Source organism: Melampsora larici-populina (genome assembly GCF_000204055.1).
Source record: "Melampsora larici-populina 98AG31 unplaced genomic scaffold MELLAscaffold_82, whole genome shotgun sequence".
Taxonomy (NCBI): Eukaryota; Fungi; Basidiomycota; class Pucciniomycetes; order Pucciniales; family Melampsoraceae; genus Melampsora; species Melampsora laricis-populina.
The window spans coordinates 156,324-179,751 of NW_006768846.1; the positions used below are offsets into that span (position 1 = coordinate 156,324).

Below are 23,428 nucleotides of genomic sequence, written 5' to 3' on the forward strand. Positions count from 1 at the left end.
GGAAAACAATTTTCCAAGAGATTATCCAGAGCTAACAAGAAGAAACAAGAGCCGCATGACAAACAACTGTGGATCTTCCTCTGCCAATCACTTCAGCCTGAGCCCCGACCCAAAAACATGGGTAATGGCCTACCTGCACCCCAAACCAATACTCAGTAGGCCCCCCCGCGCCCGAACCCTACCCAAAGCAATTGAAACCCGGCTTCCAAAAGCCCCCCAACCCCTATCCCAAATGCCTAAAACCCACAGGAAGCCGGGGGTCCCCCGGATAAGATTGGGGGTTTGAGGACTAGGCACCCCCGCCCCCAAACCCTACGGGCCGCCCAATGTACTGGTGTCCCAAAAAAGGTGACCGAACCCGCACCCCAAGGTTTTGGGGCTCGGGGAACCCTTGGGGTGTTGGTGGGCTCAGGCTGACAATCACTACAAAAGAAGCACACTAGTTCATACAAATTGGCACCCAAATCTGGACTTGATCCTCTCTCAGTAGGGGTGGACCAAAATCCACACTCATGACAGCCTTTTGAGCCGCTTGCAAGACCTTGAGTCACTTGGATTACACCCATTTCAAACAATTCAGTAGCTGTACCGTTGATTTCAGTTCTTTCACCAACAATTTAAGCAGGTAAATCATGTAAGTATCCAAAGACCAACATCAAGATTGTTTTAGTTCTTCCTTATCTGATACCAGGTTCCACCGGGGCAATGCACCACCAATCCTGAACAAGTGTCTGTGAAGGAGCTGTTTCTTTTTTGAACATTTTGTCTTCCAAATTTTTCTGAATTAATTTATGGTTTCTACCTTCCCCAAATGATGCTTCCTTCCATTTTCTGAATAGGAGAAATTTTTGTCTCTACATTTTCTTAGTTTAAACATGAACCATGACTCTAGCATTGAAACGGGATTGAGCAGGGGATCCTGCCTATTTAGGTAAATCCAATGTGTTTTGCCCGGCCTAGCTGTTGTTGCATTGTGGATGGCCATCTTCACATAGGATCTATCCTCCACCCAGACTAAATCATCCCACCTTGGCATCAATCTCTTTGGATTGTCCGTAAGTAGTTCACCTAAACTGGCTGTGCCCCAGAACAAAGCAGTGTTGGTAAGGGTGTACCAAGAGCTGATGGTATAGTCTTTTCAAATCAAAGATGGCTACAAGCCATCTACCTGAGAACCTCCTGAAGAATCTAGCCACATGGTTTATGTTGTCCCACTGCATTCCATGATTGTGTTTATTGACAAACAAATTGACCAAAAGAATTCTGGGATCTCTTTTTGGAAACAACAAACCATTGATTGCCCATACTGAGCCGTCACCATTCACAGTGCTCCCCATTGGATTGGAGCGGAAGAGACCAAATTCTTTCTGTAACTGTTCATGGGTGAAAGGTCCGGCTATCCACCCTGCTTCAATATCTTTTGCTAAGGTACATTCAATCTGTTTCTTGGCCTTCAGGGCTGATTTATGATTTTGTGTAGTATACCATGGCAGGTCTTGACGGTGTGTTTTGGGATTCCTAGACAGAACCCATGCTTGAAGCCGTCACTAATATATGGTATGCATCTCTCCAGGTGTGCCTCTTGCATCAGCTCTTCCCACTCCTTGATATTCATCCAGCATGGGACCAGCGCAGGCCAAAGAGAGTCCTCTACTGGGACTGTGAAGATTTCCTACTCCCATAAAGGGAGCGGATCATTTGGAACACTTTCTTTGCTCAAGGTTGCGTCAGCCGATTCACTTTTGGATGTCAAGTCTTCTGATTCTGACTCCTCCACATCATTCAGATTTGACTCTGTTGGGGCAAGGCTTTTCTCAATGTCACAAGGCAATGGCAAGTGAACCTTTACATGACTACTGATCATGGTTCTAGTTTGCCACAGAAAAAGGATTATCATTTTGAAATTTCAGGGCACAGGTTCTATGCAACTACTTGAAGACAAGACAATTATGCTTTATACATACCACAAGTAAAAAGTCATAAACCCGCGTTCAGGAGTACTGAGGTTTAGAGCACAAGTTAGGTTCAAGAGTGAGGAATCACGGAAAATGGTAATCAGAAAGGTTCTTGGTCAGTCCCATGCGCCAGTTGTGTGTGAATCCAATGGAGTCACATTCACAGATTTTGAACAATCTGAAGCTGCAACTGTAGCAGATAGAAAAAACACAAATTGTGATTGGATGCCTATGGCTGAGCATATGTGGGGAGAAGATGTTGCTCAAGGCCGTCATTAATAGGGACAAAAAAAAACATATTTCAATTCATTAATTATCAGAAGATAAACAATTGATTTTGTAAGTGCAGTAAAATTTGTATTATAATTTTTTTGAGATTGGTGATAAAAACAAAGTGATAACTAAATGAGATGACTGTTTTGGTTCAGCTTTCAAAGTGAAGTTGAAGGTAGAATAATATGTTTTTGAATTTTTTCATCTTGGACAAAGTAATTGGATTTGAAGAGTTGAAATCAAATAAACAGTAGACTAGACTAAACAAAAAAAAGATGAAGAGGATGACGGATAAGACAAAAAGGATTAGTGATAGTGAGATGATATCTTACATGACAAGTATTCGTTTTGTGTTTTGTCTAATTTTTGCTTGATCCATACCCAGTTTTCATCTTCATCAAGGTTAATGAAAAAAGAAGCAGAATCTTCATCTCTTGAAAGATGAGCTGCTTTCATCTGGATCACCATGTCAGAAACTGTTCACATTTCTTTATCAAGAAGATTCCCATGGCTGGCTTTCAATTAGGGAACTTATTGTTGGTCAATGCTGCAGCCTGAAGGTGGAATAAGACTTGATCTTCAACAGCCTCACAGGGGGAATCCAATTGAGCTTTGTTTTGTTCATTATTCTCTTCAGAATTATGGGATACAAACTAGAAACCCAGAACAAATCTGGGTTTCCCAATTCGGACTTTTTGGCTGTGTTTGAGAAACTTTGCTTCAATCTCAACTGACTGGTCCTCCTTCACCACACACCTCCATCCACTACCATCCTCCCATGCCTTGTTTTGACCGTAAAAACACTTCAAAAGTCAATACAACTTCCTGTCATGCAAGAACAGCTCTTGCTCGGAACACACGTGGAATCTTTTTTCTCTCTTAATCTCTTTGTTATCATCTCTCACTAGACTGACTTTTGCTTTGATTTGAGTTTGTTGTCTTTTTTTGGGTGGATTGATTAGAATTAAGACCACTCCTTATGCATCATAACCTTTTGTTATTGACAGGATCTCTTTGGCTTTGACCATTCATGATAGAACAAACAGCTCCAATTGTTTTTGTTTCGGAGCACTTGTATGTTTTTGAGAAAAGATGTACAGTCAATTTCATAAAGGTTGAAATCGAGGCGTTTTCAAAATCATGAGGTGGTCCGTGCGCAACCTGTGACAGGTATCAAAATTAACTGCGAGATCAAATAACATACAGTGTCAGAACCTTTAACAACCCCAAATCATTTATTGTCTGGTGGCGCAGCGGTTCGAAGCCATGATTGCTTCGTGCAGATTTGTTGGTGATTGCCGTGTTCGACTCGCTGTGATACTTTTTTTGGCATTGTTTTTGTCCAGAAGCGACAATGGCAGCAGATGCAAGCAAACCAAACCAGCGCAGTTTCTCCGTTCTTTTAGTTGATCACAATGAGCAAATCAAACAGGAAAAACATGTTAAAAAGTGTGATGACTTATAAAAACAACTGGGGCTCGAACCCAAAAATGTGTGTCCGTGCAGTACGGTTGAGCCCATGTACGAGGCATTCATCCAGCTGCGCCAAAGCTCTCTATGAATCTACCTTGGCTATGCTGTCCAGATCATCATTTTTACATGCATATTCGATACCTGTCACAGGTGGCGCACGGCCCACCTCTCGATTTTGAAAACGCCTCGATTTCAACCTTTATGAAATTGACTGTAACTTGCTCAATTTTGGGTCAAATAAGTAGCTTATCAAACAGGTAGTTATGGACTACTTGGTCCATCTTATGATACACAAGATAAGCTACTTATGGGTACCACAATAACTTATGAAAAGGTATGACATTACTAGGTACCAAATGGACATTTCAAAATTTGACTATCACCAAATGTGCCCTTAAACTCCACTTGCCTTGTAAGTTACACCTTTGAGATAAGAGAATACAGATCACCATACACATCTTGCTTTCATCGACTTATCTTTCCAACAAGACACCTCAAGAAGCGTAGATGGATAGATGCTTGTATCTTTGATCAATAATCAAGAGTTGAATGCAAAAAGTGTTCACAATCAGTGACACATGTTTTGGCTTGTACTACTGTGTGACCAGCTGTGATTTTCTAGACTCGCCATGAGTAGGCTTTCAACCATCCAGATCTCAGCATTTTAACTCCCTTGAATCTTTCCTCATGCCTTGTATGTATGTTATTGTCCTGCTTGACCTGTTTTCTTTCATTCTGGTCCATGAATATCTCACACTTCAAGCTCTAGACACACTCCTTGATATTGCCTTTCCTTTTACATGACCTCTTACTCCAAGCTCTGCCAGCACATTCTTCCGCCAAGGGTTTGAGACATGATAAGGATGCGTTAAAAAATTCAAAAGCAGCAGTCAAGATACACCAAAGACATGCGGTTGATAATTGCTCCTATGCCACTTTCCTTCCAAAGCACATTCCACCGACTATCATATCAAACTTCATAATCATTTTATCCTTGGGAACAATGGCTGATGCACCCATGGGTAGCTAAAGATTCCCATTTTAAACCAGCTGTTTGACCGTATTCTGCCATGTCTACTCCCATCCCTCTCCACAATGGTAACATACCCCATGGTTGAAGAGGTCGTACGGTCACCGTCGAGTTTTGCCAAATAGGTATCCCGCAGTATGATGTACCCCAACTTTATGCTCCAAATCAGATTATGCACATGATGATATAAGGTCGGTCCCTTTTTTGCGCAGTCAGTTTGTGACAAATTTGCGTTTAAGTACAACTTAACCTGATGATATGTACTCGATTGCATACGAGGTTTTAAAGGCATTCCTATAGGATATAAAAAGCGATGAAGAAAGACAAACAGTCTTATCTGTTCTTATACTTTCAGATTAGAAGCCGATTGATATTATCCTCGGGACCGAACCGAGATTGTATGTTCCGTGAGGATGATCAAGCTCTCATACAACGACACAAACGACAATAAACTTCAAGCTGCCCCACCTTCAAGTACATCTCACTTAATTCAGATTACATAAGTACATATTATGTGCAAGAAACAGGATTACGATAAAAAACTCATTAAATAGGACCGCACTCACATCTTATTTCCTTGGTTTGTTTTCTGCCTTCTAGACCAAAATGTCCACCAATCCTAAGGTAGATAAAATCGCCATCGCTGCACATTTGGCCTTGTTGCCTAGTCCAGGTCCCTCAGGAAGCTCTCTCTCGACCCCCCAACCTGTCACCATCGAGGCTTCTATCACCACCGGCTTGATCACCGCAGTGATCAAGGAGTTCCGTCCGGAATCAGCCTATGACTTGACCAGCTACCAATACGTTTCAATCCCTTCGGGATGCTTGCTATTCCCGGGTTTGATCGATGCTCATGTGCATCTCAATGAACCTGGCCGCACCGCATGGGAAGGTTTTGCAACAGGGACTGATGTGCGTTGTGGCCCGATGATTCACTATTGAACTGTTCAATCTGAGTGCAGTTTGAGGCCAATGTAAATCCAAACTGATTCAACTTCCTGTAAACTCCGTCAAACCTTACTCAACCATGGTTCATTGAATTCAATCAATAGGCGGCAGCCTCAGGGGGAGTCACAACATTGATCGATATGCCCTTAAACTCGATTCCTCCAACCACTACAGTAGAAAATCTCAATAAGAAACTCGAGGCAGCGATCAATCAGTGTAGAGTTGATGTAGGGTTTTGGGGCGGTGTGATCCCTGGAAATGAAGTACGCCACCGGCCTTCCATTTTATCGAATTTATCAGACATGATTCCCTTCACATAGCTCTCGAGATCCGGTCTCTTTTTCCAGAAATTGGTTAATGTCCGGGTCTTGTCTTGCTATCATGAACCAGCGTTCAGTGGCCTGGAATGGCAGGTGTACGATTAAACCGATCATGTGTCATCTCAATCCTGATGTTTGTCAATATACAACTTTATTCGCTACTCATCTCTTGTAGAATGATTTGCTACCCCTCGTCGAGGCTGGTATGAGGGGTTTCAAGTGCTTTTTAATCGATTCAGGCGTTGAGGAATTCCCGTGTGTGACTGCGGACGATCTACTCAAAGCGATGCCAAAACTACAGGTCTGGTCACATGTTTCACATCTTCTCCTGTGATGTCATCCGTAACCTTGAGTTTTCCGAAGATCATCCTTAGAAAACAACTCTGATGTGATTTGGAAGATTTGACAAAATTTAGGAGGTGGAATCCCTTCTGCTTTTCCATGCAGAGTTAGATTGCCCAGCCTCACTTCACGCCCGATCCAATAATGATCATCCGACCAACGCAAATCACTTCAATCTTTATTCAACTTTCTTGGATTCAAGACCATCTCAGTTCGAGACAGAGGCTATATCACTCGTAGTCGACCTGACCAAGAAATTTCCTAAGTTGAAAACTCACATCGTTCATCTCAGTGCGGCAGAAGCGCTACCGATCATTGTTTCAGCTAGGAGCTCAGGTCTCAAATTGTCTGTGGAGGCGAGTCATATCCCCATGTCGTGATTTTGTCTCCTCCAACTTCCCCAATATACGTAGCCTCTGATCCAATGTTCTGAGAATTTTGCGCACACAGACCTGTCTTCATTATTTAACTCTCTCTGATGTAGCCATCCCAGATGGTCGAGCGGAGTTCAAGTGCTGCCCGCCAATTCGCACCTTGACCAACCAAGATAAACTTTGGCAGGGGCTTTTGGCGGATGAGATCGATTACATTGTCTCTGACCATTCACCATGTACGATAGACTTAAAGGAAAACCGAACGCTCATGGAAGCCTGGGGTGGAATTGGGGGACTCGGTCTAGGGATCAGCCTTATCTGGACTGAAGGCCAAAGGCGAAAGATTGAAAACTTGCCAGGTTGGATCCTGAAGTGGTTTTGTGAACGTCCAGCGAAGCAGGTCAAAATAGATCACCTGAAGGGTAAGATTGAAGTTGGAGCCGAATGTGACCTTTGCATCTTTGATCCCAATTCAAGTTTTGAGGTAGATCCCTTTTGCTCGCTGCTACTTCATGCTAAGGTCTTAATGGACAATGATATATTGCTTATTTTTCAAATAGGTGACCACCAATGAGGTCCATTTCAAGAACAAGATATCACCCTACCTCGGTATGCAAATGGATGGTCGAGTAATCCGAACCGTTCTCAGGACTCAAACTGTATTTGATCTCGAAAAGTCTGGCTTTGGTGGGATCGAGACTGAAAGAAAGGGCCGCTTACTCCTATAAAGCTCATATAAAAGCTGAAGAAAATCATGCCAAGCCTGTTGGCCTCTTGGTCAATATCCTCAAATATGTTCATTATCTTTTGCAGCTGAACTCACCTCCAGGCTTTAGATTTTCATGTGTTGTACTCATTCTCATTTAATAGAAACTACTTTCACGGTGTTGATATTTTGAAACCTATCATCAATAATTTACATATTCTTCCAATTAATGGGTCTTCACTTTTTATGCTGCCAATGTTGTACAAATAGGTCCATTAAACTATGCAAGCACCCATATGGCAACTAGTAGCAGCATCATTTTATCTCCTGTGCCTTGAGTCAGGAGCTGTTGACAACATCAAGTGGGAATTGTGCATTTGTGACAGTTGTGACAGGGTTTTTAGTCTGGTAACAAAGGTAAACAATGCCAGATCTAGATCAGTACACTTATAACTAGTACGGGATCATGGGATCATGGGTAATACCCTTCCATGCTTATGTGCTAGGGTAACAAAAAATTGGCAAAAGGCAACAAAGCTTTTGCAGATTATGTTGGACCACAGAACTCAATCATGCAATAGCCTACAGAGAGGGTTTTTGTTATGCAAGAGCGCACCAGCAAAGGCTATGATTGGATGGCATTGATTCACCATGATCAACAAGATTCCATTCAGGTTGATGGCTTACATGTGGTAGCTTGGCATAGATCATGAAACTCCAGGAGCATTAGAAATTTGATCATCAACATGTTACTTTGAGGACATTTGATGGTAGCGTTGTTGTATAGAAAGTCGCCCATTCTCAAGCTTTGGGATTTCACAATGCTTTTCATCAATTTGTTCTCTTTGTGACATTCATCCGTCCATTTTCTGACTGAGTCTCAACTAGGGCTGTGAACTAACCCTGACCCCGGTGGGCCAACTTTAACCAACATGGTCTTGAAAGAAGGCAGTCTGTTCCCTGGGGCACTGAAATGAGCTGAAACCCATGTCAAATGCCCTGTGGGCGCTCTGGCGGCCTGCCTGCCTGGCTTCCTGTTGTTTTTGCAAGATAGACAAAGGTGTCTAAATAGAGTGTTTAAAGCTCATTTGACATTCCAAGTAGGTGCACATAGGCTGGATAAAAAAACCAATGCACTTAATCCTGCAACACCCATCAGAATTCCCCTTTGTGCCCCTTTTTGTTCCTAGATTGCCCCAAGCAATGATGTTTTTTGGCAAGTCTCAGTGGGCTGGAAGCATACACACCAAAAAGTGAATTACCAAATCCAAACATTTGCGCAGGGTAAAGTGGGTTAGCTCAAGGATTGATGCCTGGGAGAAGAGTAGGTGTTGCTTTGCAATAATGTTTCTAAATATACAGAAACCAAGAACAATAAATGGTCTGGAAGTGGGCCTCATTAAGAAAATCAGTCAACATTAGGAAATTGAAAAATAAAGGCTGCACATGAAGCATATGCTCTTCATACATGCCACTGTATAACTTTTGAGTACAAAAATGAGATAGATCAGTTGAAATATGACTTTTTCTTTTGATATAGACATCATCATGTCCGTGTGGTGTTCTCCCGTCGACAAGTGTGCATGAGTTGCCTTTGTGCCTCGAAGGGAGTCCGTGTGCTCTTGTTGTTGGGCAGCTGCCACAAGGACACAGTGCATGTGGTTGGTTGGAGATTGCTTTCAAAATGCCTATATGTTTAGTGCCAAGAGAGGCAAGGTTCCAATTATGAACAACTAAAACAATGCAGGCATTCATGAAATTAGATTCCCAAAGCAGAATTTTGAGCAAAGCACACCATATGCTGGGTGTGGTTGGAAGCATAGGAAGAAATGATGTAATGTATAGATTGGCTTATCCCTATAACAGAGGAATTGATCAATCAGTAATACAGAAATTCCATGCAACAATTAAGCAGTTTGAGAGTTGCTTTTAGGAAAGAAAATACAATGGGGCAAATGGACAGATTTATTGATCATGTGGAAGGTTGTGGCCGTAAGATGAGAGGTTGAAATGTGGACAGTGAAAAGCAGTTTTGTGCACTGGTGGAAAGTAAATGTGCTGTTGTCAACGCCCAAACCAATCCGACGTGATACGACTTTTCGGAGGGTTTCCATGTCGTATTGGCCAACCCATATATTCAGACCAATACCTGATACAATATGAGGACAAAAAAAAATCCAAAAATTTGGTCGGCCATATCGTGTCGCTGAAGCAATACGAGCCAATACCGTACTTAAAAATTGGTTGCAAGGCTTTTCAAGTAGGAAAAAGCCAAATTGCCTCCATCCTGTATTGCGTTGCCAATACCCAATATGAAAAAAGGGGACTTCTCATGTCGGGTCAGGTGAAGCAATATGGAGAAATCCGACTTTTGATGTTGGATTGGCAATACAATACCAATACAATACCGACTTTTGTGTTGGATTGGTTCGGGCGTTGCTGTTGTATGCTTTCTCTTCAAAAGTTGCTTTGGAAAAGGACAGCAGGTTTTTTTAATATGATAGCCTGAAAACGTAGGATGAGGTTTTAAAAGGTGCCCAGTGAAAAGAACTTCAATGAAACAATGTGAAAAGTAAATGTGCTGGAAAATTCTTCTTGAAAACAGGACCATTGATTGTAGGTGGGAAAAAAAGGTGTAAAGTGAGACACAGAAGATAGGGGATGGATCCCTCTCCATCATTGCTACCCTTGGCTGCACTTTGGTGAGAGGTCTTGGAGCTCAATAACCCACATTCCCAAAATCCTGCGGTTGAACAGGGTACATGGAATCCGGGGGGGTGAATACGGATCTAAGAATATAAATAGTCTATTGTTGTTTCACCCAGACTATTCTCCTCGTTGGAATAAATCTGTAAGTCTCTCCTTACTACTCCTTTTACTATTATCAAACCTGACTTGAATTAGTTCATTTACAGCAGTTCTTTTCAATAGTGTTTTATATTTACTTACATCCTCATCAATCATCTTTGCCTGTAATCCCTGTTGTGTTACACACAGATTTGTCTTTTTGCTAGCTCCCCAAAGCTTATTGTGACTTGTGCTGTTTGCTCGCCATTTACCTGATTGCCCCAGGTACTGCTTTACTTTCAATGACCAAGCCCAACAGCTTTCACAAGTCCCAGTTCTGTCTCAACAGTTGAACCTCTCAGACTCCATTGACTTGCATGTATTTATCTTGACTTGGCCAGGATTGAGCATTCATGAATATGTATTTTTGTTTGTTTCAAAATTGTTTTGCAACACAAACCCTTGGTGAAAGTCACTATTTCTAGGCTAAGTCTCTTTTCAGCTTCTTGGTGATCTGTGATTGGACTTACTCACCTCTTACTGAGCAGTGAGCCAGTTTGGAGCCTGTATTTCTCAGGTACCAGTGAAAAACTCCAACCATGGATCACCCAAGAGTAGAACTTCCCAAAGACATATGGGAGAGCTTCAAGCGCTAGCACGTGTAATGCACTCTTCACAATGACCTTTTCTTTCACCTTTTCTGTTTCATTGAGGATTGTTTATATAGCCACAAAACAAAGAATGCAATGTAGCAATATCGAGCTCCATACAGCTCACTGCTCAGGCCAAGATTCTTGTTGATGAGGTAAATCCCTCGCTCAAGCCTCTGGCGAGGGACTTAGACCCTTCAAGGAAGCAAGTCTCCCACATTTTCCCAGCTTGCCACACAGCCGGATAGCGGTCCGACCTCGCTTCTCCGAGGCCGGGTCAAAGCCACTCCTCACATCCAACCACTGTTTCAGTTGTGATGTTGGTGGTAAGGTATTCGGGAACCTTTGGCTTCTTGGCTCTGCAAATTTCTTCTCAGCCAGAACCATATTTTTAATCTATTAGGAGATGTCTGCCGCACCGGAACCCCAAGCTTGTCAAAGCGATGTCTCCACATCTGACGAATTGGTCATATCGACGGTAAGTCAGAAACTCCTCCGATTGAGGGGGTGTTGATATCAGGACTTGGATGTCGGTAAACTTGAACCCCTCTAGATGTTGATCACATCATCTGTTTTTCTTTGTTCACGGCTCAGGATCCTCTCCACCCTGCCAACTTGATCTGTGAACTTTGCCGAAACTTTTACTCGCTTGGTTGGGTGACTGGTACTGGTGGCGGAATCTCGATAAGGCATGAGTTGAGTAATTTCATCGAGAGTTTTTCACCTGGTCACTTGTATATATGGACATAGTCTCGTGTCCACATCTATCTCTCTGATCGTATTCCTTTAGGTCGCTCAACGCTCTTCTCATTCACAAAACCTGATACACAGGAATCATGTTTTTATCGCTCCATCGGGTGTGCAAAAGGAACGCATCCAACCCCATGATATATTTGTCCTGGATAGGCAAAACCGAACCCAACTCAGAAGGCCTTTGAAACCTTTGAAGCAATCCGCATGCACGCCACTTTTCTACAATGCGTGTGTTCTTCCATTTCTAATTTTGACTGTCTTTCAGTAGCAAGCAACTGAGTCACACTCTTTAACCACTCAGCTATGACCTAAGAAACGCCGGTGCCTGTATTCATACCCATAGCCAGCACGCTGTCATGGCTACTCTTCTTTGGCCTGGAAAAGAATTCCGTTGCAGCCATTTGGAGATGATCAAAGGCATGAGGCTCAAAGGGTTGATTTCTCACCTATCTCCGACTCGGAATAGACATAATGCTAACAGGATCTTGTGCGTTCCTCATGATTTTACAATGCCAGCACTGACAAAGCCATGAGCTACCTCGATACTTTGGTGATCCCGATCATCGAAAACACGCCAGACGAAGAAGACCTTCGAGAAGGCATGGAGCAAGTAGGCACCCTTTATTCTGATCACGGCGCGTTTGAGAATAGATAATGAATCGCCATCGTTCTCATCATCATTTTGATCAGGCTATGCGCGAATATCCGGACGCGTAAGTTTCGGTTGCTTAATGTTATCTCCATTCTCAGCCCATTCACAGCTGATGGTGAGATTTGGTGGCTTTATTAAAGTCCGGCGGTCTTGGTTCGAAGACACGGCACATACTCTTGGGGAAAAGGTGTCGTCTATTTCTATTGTCGATGATCACTAATTCCGGGGCATTATTCCTCCGTAAGGTCGTATCATTCAAAGAGCTTGAACTGACCTGGGTTCATTCATAACAGACTGGGAACAAGCTAAGTGTCAAGCGGAATGTCTTGACTACTTGTTGGAAATTGCAGTCAAGATGAGGCTTGCTGGACTGGACATCGACTTGAATGAGTCAAAGACAGCATCACCCTGAAAGGTTCTTTTGTATGATATGGCTATACCTCCTTTTAAACCATTCCTTGGATGAAGCTCACGAGACTTCGCAGCGACCGTGGCGCCAGAGGGCCAACCAAAAAAACCCTTTGTGTCATGTCCGATCAATGTCTTTCCACGGGTTGAGTGTCTCCCAGAATTTTGCTTACGTGCATGGGGTATCACAGGGATGAAAATGAGTAAACGTAAACAAAATTCACTTTATTTGAAGTAGTGTAAGGATATTTCATGTGCATGGCAAGGAGAAGCAGAGTCATGGTCTGGTAACAAAACTGAAAACATATTTAACTGAATTTGAATGAGGAAAAAGGAAGAGGTGGGTTGTGAGTGCCTGATATGTGGAAACCATGCCACTTAATGGTTCGATGGCAAGGTAGTAATGATCTCCAAAAGAAAGATTGGTGTACAAGGAAGAATTCAAGACGGATCAAGATCAGATGACTATTGTCATATTCCATAGATCAGCCTGTAAACCTGATAGCGTCTCCCAGGGGACGAGCAGATGAGAGAGAGGTTTCTCGTGCGGATAAGTCTTTTGGTCGCGCTTATAATAAGTCGTAAGATAAAAACTATCGTGCAACTTCATGGGTCAGGATGCGGGGCGGAGGAAGAACTCTGCAGAAGAGACTTACTTGATCTGGTCAATAAATGTCACATTCTGATCTTGAAACTTTTTTTGCCGCTCGGCCAACTTCGCAGTCACATCTGTCCAAAAGTGCAGTGAATGTTCGAACATGTAACGCTGTTTTCCGGTCAAAACAAGCACGAAATCCTAGTCAGATCACTCGCGATGATTTCAAAGTCCAAAAGTATACTGAACTAAGAACGCCCATCGGACCCAAAATTCTTGAGTGTGCTGCAGAGCTTCTTCCCGCACCAATTTCGATAGTTTCCGACAAACTTTGGGCGTTGACCATCCCTCTGATTTAGCTTGACTCAACTGACGGTGACAGCGCATACCACATACATGAAAATGCAGCAAAGTATAAGGAATGAATGATCACTTGAGTGATGCATAGAGTTAGTATCTTGTGAAGACATACCATGCGACAAATATCTTGTCGAATGAACTCCAGGTGGTACTTGATCACACTTTCTACCTTTCGCTGTATTATCAGATGAGTTTCAAATTCAACGGGCAGCTCGTCCTTGGCTTCCCCAATTGGAATGCTGCGCTGATCACGCACATAACCTATCAACTCAATGTCGCTTCCAAAGCTAATAGTACGCTGTTGTACAGATTTCGGTACTGCTAAAAAGAGACGCACCAACACGGATTGTATTACAGCCCCATCATAATCAGACAAGCGAGGATTGAGGATGATGATGTGCAATAAGCGTTGAATGCGATGCTAAAAGGTGACCACGGTCAGCTTTCCTGATGGAAAATGCGTAGAATTCATTCAGTTCAGGCTGACCGAGAGTTCAACTGGAACACTGTAAGTACTCTCAGTTGATCGTGACGGACTGGAAATCATTTGTTCTAATCGTAAGCCAAGTCCGTAGTTCAGCAACCCTTGTTGTTCTTTCGGAGCCTACAGCATTTCATGTTTAAATTGAGCGCTCTCGAACACGATAACCGACAAGAGCTTGTATTCATAAGCTAATCAACGCACTAGCATCCATTTGATTGCTTGTTGCGTTCTAGCCTCGTCAAGCTGCAGTGAGGACAGGTGCTGGCCAATCGAATATCTTGCGTGTCGTTCGCTAGGGGTCGATGAGCTCTGTGAACATGGTGGAATGGAAAGCCATTTGAGGTCACAGACGTCAGAGTTGAAAGTGAGGCATGCGATTCCGGAAAGCGAAATTGGTCTTCATACGTGAAAATTAGGATCTGTCTCACTCTCAGTATCGCTTTGAACACTTTGTTGATTTACAGGCTTCGCATTATGTTCTCCTGTGTCCAGTGTGGGTCGATTGAGCGGGGGCTGTGGTGAGATAGAGTCCAAAGATGAGTCAGAGAAGGTCCCAAGCACGGAGACCAATCAAGGCTTCACCTGATCCAAGGTAGGAGAAGGCATGAGACTAAACCGACGGGCATTAGTCACGAGCCCGCCTTCGGGGATGCTGAGGGAGGTTCTCGATTTATTGATCATTGTTACACGAGCTTGTATCAATTCCGCAGAGCCCTGTTCGTGAAGAGAGCAGATCGATTCAACGGGTGTCGAGCAGAGTGAATTGCTGGGTGGAGCCTCGTTGGGAGATGCGTTGATGTCCGCCAGTTGTGTCGTATTGCGATGTGAGTAGACCGGGGTTGTAGGTACAGGCATATTGACGGGGGCAAATATGTAGGGGCAAATTGCTGGAAAGTATAATACAGATTGGTCGAAAAAAACGGTTGCGGAGTCGAAGAAACCTTAAAGAAGTCCCACGCTTGTTGACGCTAGTGGCCAAGCCGCAGAGTGGCAGATCTCCCGAGTGTTATCAGTGAGGCGAGGTCGGCACTAGTCGGAACAAGTGGCCTGAGATTTCGAGATAGAGTTCGTCTTCTGTAAGCTCTTTCGAAAGACTGCGGTTTGTTCAATGTAGGAGCAGGACTTTGTGGTGTTGATCTTCTTTCGTTGTTGTTAATTAAGAAATTGGGGCAATCGGTATGACTCTGGACTGACCGTCAAGCAGAACTTAAATTAATTAGTCCACATGTAAACACAAAGTAGGGGTACACAAACATCTCAACCCGACCTTAAAAACCCATCCAAAAAACCCGTGCCAACCCGATTGATTTTGAGTTTTTGGCGCTAAAAAATCCAAAAATCAATCGGGTTGCCATGGGTTTTATTAGGTCGGGTTGAGATGTTTGTGTACCCCTAGTGTAGTTACATACCTTTTTCATTCAAGATATCAACTTTCCACAGGCAAAGACACAGCAGCACATCAAGAACCGCCCATCATCCTGGGAATTGATCCAAAGCCAAAATAATCAACTTAGATCTTTCATGTATGGTTTCCAAAGATGCCTTGGAACTCAAGAGCTAAACCAAATGTACTGGCTCATAGAAATACAGCTTACTTTTGTCACCGTTTAACTTGTTTTCATGGGCAAAATATTTGGGCCTCGATGGCACACGAGCTTGACCAAAAGCAGCTTACCTTCTCAGTGCCGTACAGGATTGGTATCCTCATATCCACCATTTCTAATCTCACGGAGTCCTTCATAGTTCTGGTGGGTACTCAGGGGTACTCATTAGAGTTCAGTTGAGCAAATAAGTGTGCCCTGGTACTTTTGTCTTTGGGATGAGCTAAGAGCCATGGAGGAAAAAGAGTCAAGGCATAGTCTATGGCTTCAATTGATGAGATGAGTGGAACAAGAGTCTGGAATAAGAGAAATTGATTGCAGGCCAGGTGGAACTTTTGGAGAAAGACTCAATTGGTCTTGTACCCTGATGTGGGGATGATCACGGATGTGCACAAAGATATTTTTCAGATTATGTGGAAGGATTCTAGTAGAGCACTGTGTATATGATTCATTAGCCCACAGATGGAGAGTAAAATATTGACAGATAGCCTGTGATAAGCCTGACAGACAGACAGTCTTTTGAATGACTTTGCCAAAAGGTTGACTCTGTTTAGTCAATCATGTTATACTGTATTTGGATCTTGCTTGTGGATGTTAAGGTTGATTGTCTTGTAGAAGTTCCGCTTGGTAGTAAGTAACAAAAGGAGTTTTGGCTTCCTCACAAGTGATCATCACTTTCAACAATACAACTTGCAAGTGGTCAAAAAGTACCATGCAATACCAGTGTCACATATGCCACCTCACATTGTTTTGTTGGTTCAGTCCTTGGTTTTTGAAGAGCTCTTTGAGGATACCTTTCTATTTTTTGGGTGAGGAGGTCACAGGCGGATCAGACTTAGTTGGATCAGTTTGAAAAAAGCTAGAAATTTATGATGATAATGTGGGGTTCTTGTCAGCAGTTGTGCATGAAAGTTGAAACATCTCCAGAAAGTGATGCACTTGTTCCTATTTGCAAATCCCCACAATTGTCCATTTCTAATCTTTCCTGAAATAAAAGCCAGAGCTATGCCTGGTGGGATAAGATTTTTGAATATTTTGGTACCTTCATGTGATAAACTAAAAATTTACAAATCAATCATCAGGGATCAGTTGAACGTCATTGAGATAATCCAAGGGATGTGCCATAAGGAGTTGAATTCATGTGTGCAACATAAGGTGCCTTACCTTGAAGCATCCACTAAATGTGAAGGGGGAGCATTGTTAGGCAGCTTACTAAAATCAGTGAGTTCAGTCAGCTTGCAGATGTGATAAACTATGATTCAACAAAAAGTTGATATGTGTGCCAAAACAATGATGTGGTATGCAACAGGTGTGCTACAAATCCTGAGATCACAGAACTTCTCTTCTCCAAATTGAAACTTTGTACAGCAGATGTAAGAGAGATTGTCAACAACTGGCACCTCTATGTTGGTCAAAATTGCTTTGTAAAGTTTGACTCTTACCTCACATCCTTCAATTGTAAGCCCAATCGGGTGAGGGGGTTTCAGTACCATGAACTTTGTAAAATGCGAAAGACAGTAGGGAAGGGATAAGAAGTAGGATGGCCAGGATGAATTTTGTGGTAGGAAGAAGTCCACAACATTTGTTTGTCATAAGTAGTCGTCTCCAGAAGGATGATGACCCATTTATCAAGATCTTCATTGTAGCAATAGAAACTTGAAAAACTCTGAACCTTGACATGAGGTAGTCAAGACCCAGTCATGGTTGAAGGACAAGACATTGTGAAATTTCCGACTTTGTCTAAGTGTTGAACTTTGTGTAAAGGCCTATGAGGAAAGCTGCTATTGCTCTACATTTCACACTTGACCCAAGGATGAATGTTTGACTTGCAGTGAGCTGAGTGATAATCAATCAGATCCTTGTGCACGGAACATGCAGCTGCTATCAAGTAGCACAATGAGGAAGCAAAGAGAGTCATGGTGCATATGTAATTTTGTAAATGATTGCCCTTGGAGACTGCCTCATCTATCCACTGAAAATGTCCACATCAACACCAATAAGACTTGTCATTTGTTCACATTATGTCATAGAACAATTACCTAATCCACACTGACCCCAGGCCCAGAGACATACGTGAAGGTAAGTACTTGGTCTTTGTTATTGCTATATATACTTTGGGAGACTCAAAGCTGTCCAGACTACCCTATGTTACAAGGCACACAAATTACTGCAATCACAAGATGGTGTTGATCAATATTATAAGGGGATACAACGGACAAGGATGATCAAATCAAAGCCTTGAACCCTACAAATATCTAATATATAAAAGTGTAGAACAGACTTGCATGAGTTTGGTACAACCCTGTTCTTCTCCAGTCAAAAACATTTTGTGTCTTTTTTCCTGCTTTTCAGATTTTCCTTTTCAGATTTTTGTTGTGGTTCTATCTTGACTTTCTTTTCCACCTTCTTTGGAGGTCTTGGCTTTTCAAATTTTTCTTATTTGTTTACACATTCCACTTTGTTTGCTCTTTATCTTTTCACCATTTTGATGAACAATTGAAGGGCACCCAGTAGTCTTTCTACAATTGACTCCTGTAGTATGCTTCTCATATGTGCTCTTTGAATACCGCTGCTGTTCATTTCTCTTTGGCTTTAATCAACTCCCTCATTTCTTCAAATCAGAGATGTCCCCACCATGTGTTCAATATTTCATATGATTCTTTCCAAAATTTTTGTCAAAAAAATGCTTCACTTTTGAACTTGTGGTATCATGCTTACCACAAACACTTTGTTTCATGCCTCTCTGAGTTGTCTTACAGGTCTTTGACTTTTAGTATTTGATGATTGGTGCTTTTCAAATGAGTTGACTTTTTGTTTTCAAAGTATAAATTGCTTCCTTTTTTCTTGCATTGGGATTCTTACAAACCCTTCCACACTCAATCATTGTCTTGATTACCCCACCATTTTAGTTTGAACTCATTCCACCCATTACATTCATATCCTCAAATTCGAGTCTTGCATGTAGCTTATACATACATGAATCCTTTGTTTTCTTTGATGCCCAGTTAATTAAAAGAACATACACAAGTTTCATCTACTTATAAACATCTTCTTGACTATGATGTTTCCCTCTTGGAGTGAAATTGCCATCAGTTCAAAAGAAAATGTAACAAATGATGTTAAATGAACAGATCAGGGAATAAGTACAAGGTGATTATTGTTATACACTTTTTACTTTGTGGTTGCCGTGTATATGATTGAGCAGGGTTTTTTTGAACATTGAAACTTTTTTCAACCCTTTCATTTTGAATGATTTGTTTTTGATGAGGTAGAATCTTCTATATGTTGAATTACATGATATCTTGTAATAGAGTCAAGATTTGTTTATGCAACATTGTTTCTTTCTTTTTTTCTTTGATTTACGATTTTATAAAATGATGATCAAATAGTAGATTTCTGCAAAACCTGTATAATAGTATCCTATTGCAACAGTGTACAGTCCCCTGCCAAAATTTTACGTAAAATTTAAGGTATTTCTACAGTCGTTCTCAGAAATGTTGGAAAAATCCAACATCTTGAGCTGAGGTCGTGGTCCCGAGGAGGTGACTTTTTCATGACATGTGTCATGGAAAAGTCATGGCAGCTGTCAAGTGGAGATCAGTGTCCCTTTCACCAACCTCAACTCCCTTGTGTCCTCTCCATGCCATCCTTCCTCTGATCCTCAACTCGTGTTACAATCCCTTAACCATGAAATCATATGTTTTCACCATTTTTCTGAAGAGATCGGTCCGTTAGCCTGGCCATTGGCAAGATAGGTGTGTGGTCATCGAGGTATGATGGAAAGTAAACAAATTTTCATCTTGAGATACCTGTCAAAATCAAAGTTTTTGTCAGTGTTTGTATCTGCGTGTCACTGCTCAGCGCACGGACCCCGAGCTCAGCTCAAGATTTTGCATTTTTCCAACATTTCTGAGAACGACTGTACCAGAGCTCAGAGAACTGCTGTTCTTGCACCACTGTTTCTCTCAACCACCACACCTCATCTCTCCAAAACAACATGAAGACTCGATCTTTGACATCCGAAGACAAGGCTAGGATTATCGGAATGCATGAAGGAGGTCTCCGAGGCATAGAAATTGCAACCAAAGTAGGCTACCCACCATCGACTGTATATACCATGATATCTAAGTTTAAGAGTACTGGCACCATAACTAGTGAAAACCACGCCGGACGACCTCAAAAATTCACCAAACGCGATGAACGATGTCTGAAACAAATCCTCAAGAAAAATAGAAGGGCTACGGTATTGGAAATCACTGAACTAATTCCTACCAAAGTCAGCTCACAAACTGTTCAGAGGGAGATCCACAAATTGGGTATGTGTGCATGTGTAGCAGTAAAGAAGCCAGCTCTCAATGACATACACAAACAGAGACGTCTAGAATTTGCTAAAAAGTACAAACACTTCACTGTTGAAGACTGGAGTAGGGTAATTTGAACAGACAAATGCTACTTCAAAATTGGGAAGAACTCCAGACAAGTTTTAGTCTGGAGAATGCCATATGAAAAGTACCTCGTTGACTGCCTGGTCCCCACTTTTTGAAGCGGTTGAACATCCGTGATGATATGGAGTGCATTCACTGCAAATTTTTGACTTCCTATCATTGTGATGCCTCCCGGTCATACTCTTTCATTGGACTATGTTGAATTAGTCTTCGGAGTAAAAAGGCAAACAATTGGTGTGACCAACACTCTTTGCTCAAGCTCGACTGACCAGCTAATAGTCCTGATCTCAACCCAATTGAAAATCTCTGGAAGATCCTCAAAGACAAAGTTTCCAAGAAGAAAAAGCCTCGATCACGCGAAGAAATGATCTCAGCCATCATCAAGGAATGGTGGGCCATCCCTAACACAACACTAAAATCTTTGGTGGCATCTATGCCCAAGCGAATCAATGAAGTCATTAAAAACAAAGGCGGCCCAACTCATTGGTGAGACCTCCCTTTCATACCCGGTGAGTTTACAGTTTATCAATGTTTTTCATTCAGGCTGGTGTATGTAGCTGCAAGCCATAGACTCAATCGGGACACTTTTTTGCTTTATGTAGTGCTTTGGGTTGTGTGCTTTATTTCTTTTGTATATGTAGTGACGTGGAGGTAGGGTGCAAAATTTGAAATTACGTATAATTTTGGCAGGGGACTGTACATGTCATTATCTGTGTCAAACAAATATTTAATATTGCTCTTTTTGTTGGAGATCCTTTGAGGCAAACATGGTCACCTTTCATATGTGGTGGTTTTTGTTGTGGTTGTGAGGTTGCAGGTATCAATTCAACTAATGGTTGTGAGGTCAAGGAAGTTTTGTCTTCAGCAGTTGTGGCCAAAGATACCACCATGACATCTGCCAGTCAGGGATGGGGCAAGTTGTATGTTTGGTGATGTGGCGTAACACACATTGGGAGGCCAATTGGTTCCCTATTATGTAATTTCAAGAAGTCAAAGACTGTCATAGACGCTGTGAAGAATCAATGACCAGTTGAGGATGTGGAAGGGCCAATTGGTAAAACCATCAAGAAGACCAAGAAGTTACCTTAATTGGACTCTGGCCTAGGTTTTTTGTAATCAGCATGTCTATTCCTTCATGCTTTAGTTCTTCCCAACAAACCCACTGCGTTGGCGCCCAGTTGCTACTTTGTTTCCTCTGAGTCTAATTGATGCTGTGGGATGGTACATTGTTTTGTATTACCTGCTGTTTGTGCTTCAACACAATTTGGGGAACAAAGCGGACCTGGCAACCAAATTGAGGTTTGCACAAATGATAGATGTTGACAGAGTGAAGAACCGGTAGTAATTGATATAAAAGTTCTTGATTTAAGTAATTAGGTTTATAGAAATTTTACCTGTTGCGGGCATGCCCGCGTGTTCTCTAGTCCCTTGAAAGCTGAGCTAAACTGAATAAATGAGGTGTAGTGTAATTTACAATTCAGAAAAATTGCGCATCTGTATAGACATTTTGTGGTACAAGGAAGATTTGAAGATACAGTCCCGGTGGGCTGGAGGACACTGAGAGTCCATGATCAAAGGATCCCCATGCTATTAGCGATGGCTCGACTCGATCGAAACACATAGTTGATGAACTCGACCGTATCTGCCATGCCCATGGAGGCTGATTCGGAGGCAGCCAGAAGCGACCTCAGGCGATCATCTACAATCCATGTGGGCTCGGATGCCTCATTCATAAGTGTGCTGAGCTCTACTCGACACATAATGATAGCCATAAATACCAAGACACAAAACATTGTGAGTCTGAATGGTATGCGCCAGGCCTTGGTGCTAGACTGATACTCACCAATGACACTATAAACACCGGCCATCCTGATCCGGCGTAGCATCCATTCTCGAGAGAGAGAATAGTCCTTCAAGCCACTCAAGGCTGCTGCAGACACGTCCAATGCATGCGAACCGTATGGGAGGATATGGGGCGGTTCGAATGGTAAAGGAATGCCGAAGAACGGCTCAGCCGGTGTCACCGTCAACAGTAAACACTGATTCCAGCAGCCATACGATGACATAACATTCACACGTCATCAGTGGTCACCACAGAGCCGGGGTATGGATTCATGATATGAAAGCGAGTGCAACTGAATCCTAACCTGTAACAAATCGTCGCGAGAGACAGTGTGATTGTACTTGAGGCGCGATTCAAACGCAATCCTGACGCCTTCGATTCCATGTTTCTCCAAGGTGATGCATTTGTCTAACAGTGTTTGCTTCATGAGGACATTTCCTTGTTCGAGCCAACGACTCGCTAAAGCCTTGATAGGTCCGATCGGCTCACTTGATCGCTGCTTAACAAGTTTAGTGCCACCCGGGAAAATGCCAGTAAGGGTGTGGGGTTGAATGGACAGTTGAGCTAGCGTCGGAGTGGAGTGGATGCCCGCCATCAAGCTCGCGATCGTGAAGCCCGTCTGAGGCACAAAAGGTAAAGCCGCATCAAGGATCTGGTCTTCGATTGACTGAACGTAGGCAACAGCACGGTTTTTCTCTAGCGTTGTAGATAGACTTCGCTTGAGGGGGATGGAAGACTTGAGCCCAAAAGCAACATGACAAAATGAAGCTGGAGTTGTCCTATTACGAAGCTGATTCGTTGAATGCGATAGCAAGCCGATTGATCGAACCATTGTAAGGTCTGATTTCAGATCACAGGGAATATGGATCGATGGAATAAAAAGTGGATAGCGAATAGCCTTGTGTCCGATATTGAAAAGGACAAGCGACTTGAAGGCTTACACCACGCGGTGCGAGACTTCAAAGACGCACTCAGCATGCACTTCAAAGTTGAAGCGCTTCGAGAAGGCATGCAGTCCTATACCAAAGCTTCATCGCGGCGGCTAGAGTCAACTGGGTCGCATGCGTTGACATTGCAAACTGCGATGATATCTTTTGTGGCCGACAGCGAGTTGTGTCTGCATTGCTCTGTAGCTACAACGCGCTCAATAATCAGGCTTTACACAACATCGTAATAGGACAACTCCAGCTTCATTTTGTCATGTTGCTTTTGGGCTCAAGTCTTCCATCCCCCTCAAGCGAAGTCTATCTACAACGCTAGAGAAAAACCGTGCTGTTGCCTACGTTCAGTCAATCGAAGACCAGATCCTTGATGCGGCTTTACCTTTTGTGCCTCAGACGGGCTTCACGATCGCGAGCTTGATCCATATATATACATCAGTGCTGTTGTACGAAATACGGGAAGATGGAGGCTGCGCATCAGGCTTGCG

General features: G+C 42.7%; 4 protein-coding genes across 4 annotated transcripts; 2 read left to right on the plus strand and 2 right to left on the minus strand.

Moving 5' to 3' along the window:
- Positions 1-5,337: 5,337 nt before the first annotated feature.
- MELLADRAFT_40741 (uncharacterized protein) lies at positions 5,338-7,443 on the plus strand (the record flags this gene model as incomplete). Its single annotated transcript, XM_007417975.1, has 6 exons — positions 5,338-5,643; positions 5,784-5,942; positions 6,175-6,300; positions 6,416-6,687; positions 6,776-7,199; positions 7,276-7,443. The coding sequence occupies 6 exons, from the start codon at positions 5,338-5,340 to the stop codon at positions 7,441-7,443; spliced, it is 1,455 nt and encodes a 484-aa protein (XP_007418037.1).
- A 4,003-nt stretch (positions 7,444-11,446) lies between these two features.
- On the plus strand, positions 11,447-12,675 carry MELLADRAFT_40718 (uncharacterized protein; the record flags this gene model as incomplete). The annotated part of the gene is made up of 7 exons (XM_007417973.1): positions 11,447-11,553; positions 11,690-11,839; positions 11,913-12,044; positions 12,128-12,221; positions 12,302-12,324; positions 12,404-12,450; positions 12,557-12,675. Coding segments are annotated over 7 exons (672 nt in total), but the record flags the coding sequence as incomplete, so codon positions are not given.
- Positions 12,676-12,876: 201 nt separating this feature from the next.
- On the minus strand, positions 12,877-15,271 carry MELLADRAFT_79641 (uncharacterized protein; the record flags this gene model as incomplete). Its single annotated transcript, XM_007417999.1, has 9 exons — positions 12,877-13,264; positions 13,328-13,437; positions 13,516-13,635; positions 13,739-13,865; positions 13,964-14,047; positions 14,114-14,230; positions 14,312-14,419; positions 14,516-14,623; positions 14,693-15,271. 6 exons carry the CDS (start codon positions 14,963-14,965, stop codon positions 13,827-13,829), a joined length of 729 nt encoding a protein of 242 aa, XP_007418061.1.
- Positions 15,272-21,366: 6,095 nt separating this feature from the next.
- Positions 21,367-22,891, minus strand: MELLADRAFT_76045 (uncharacterized protein; the record flags this gene model as incomplete). The annotated part of the gene is made up of 3 exons (XM_007417996.1): positions 21,367-21,903; positions 22,000-22,195; positions 22,304-22,891. The coding sequence occupies 3 exons, from the start codon at positions 22,829-22,831 to the stop codon at positions 21,728-21,730; spliced, it is 900 nt and encodes a 299-aa protein (XP_007418058.1).
- Positions 22,892-23,428: the final 537 nt, after the last annotated feature.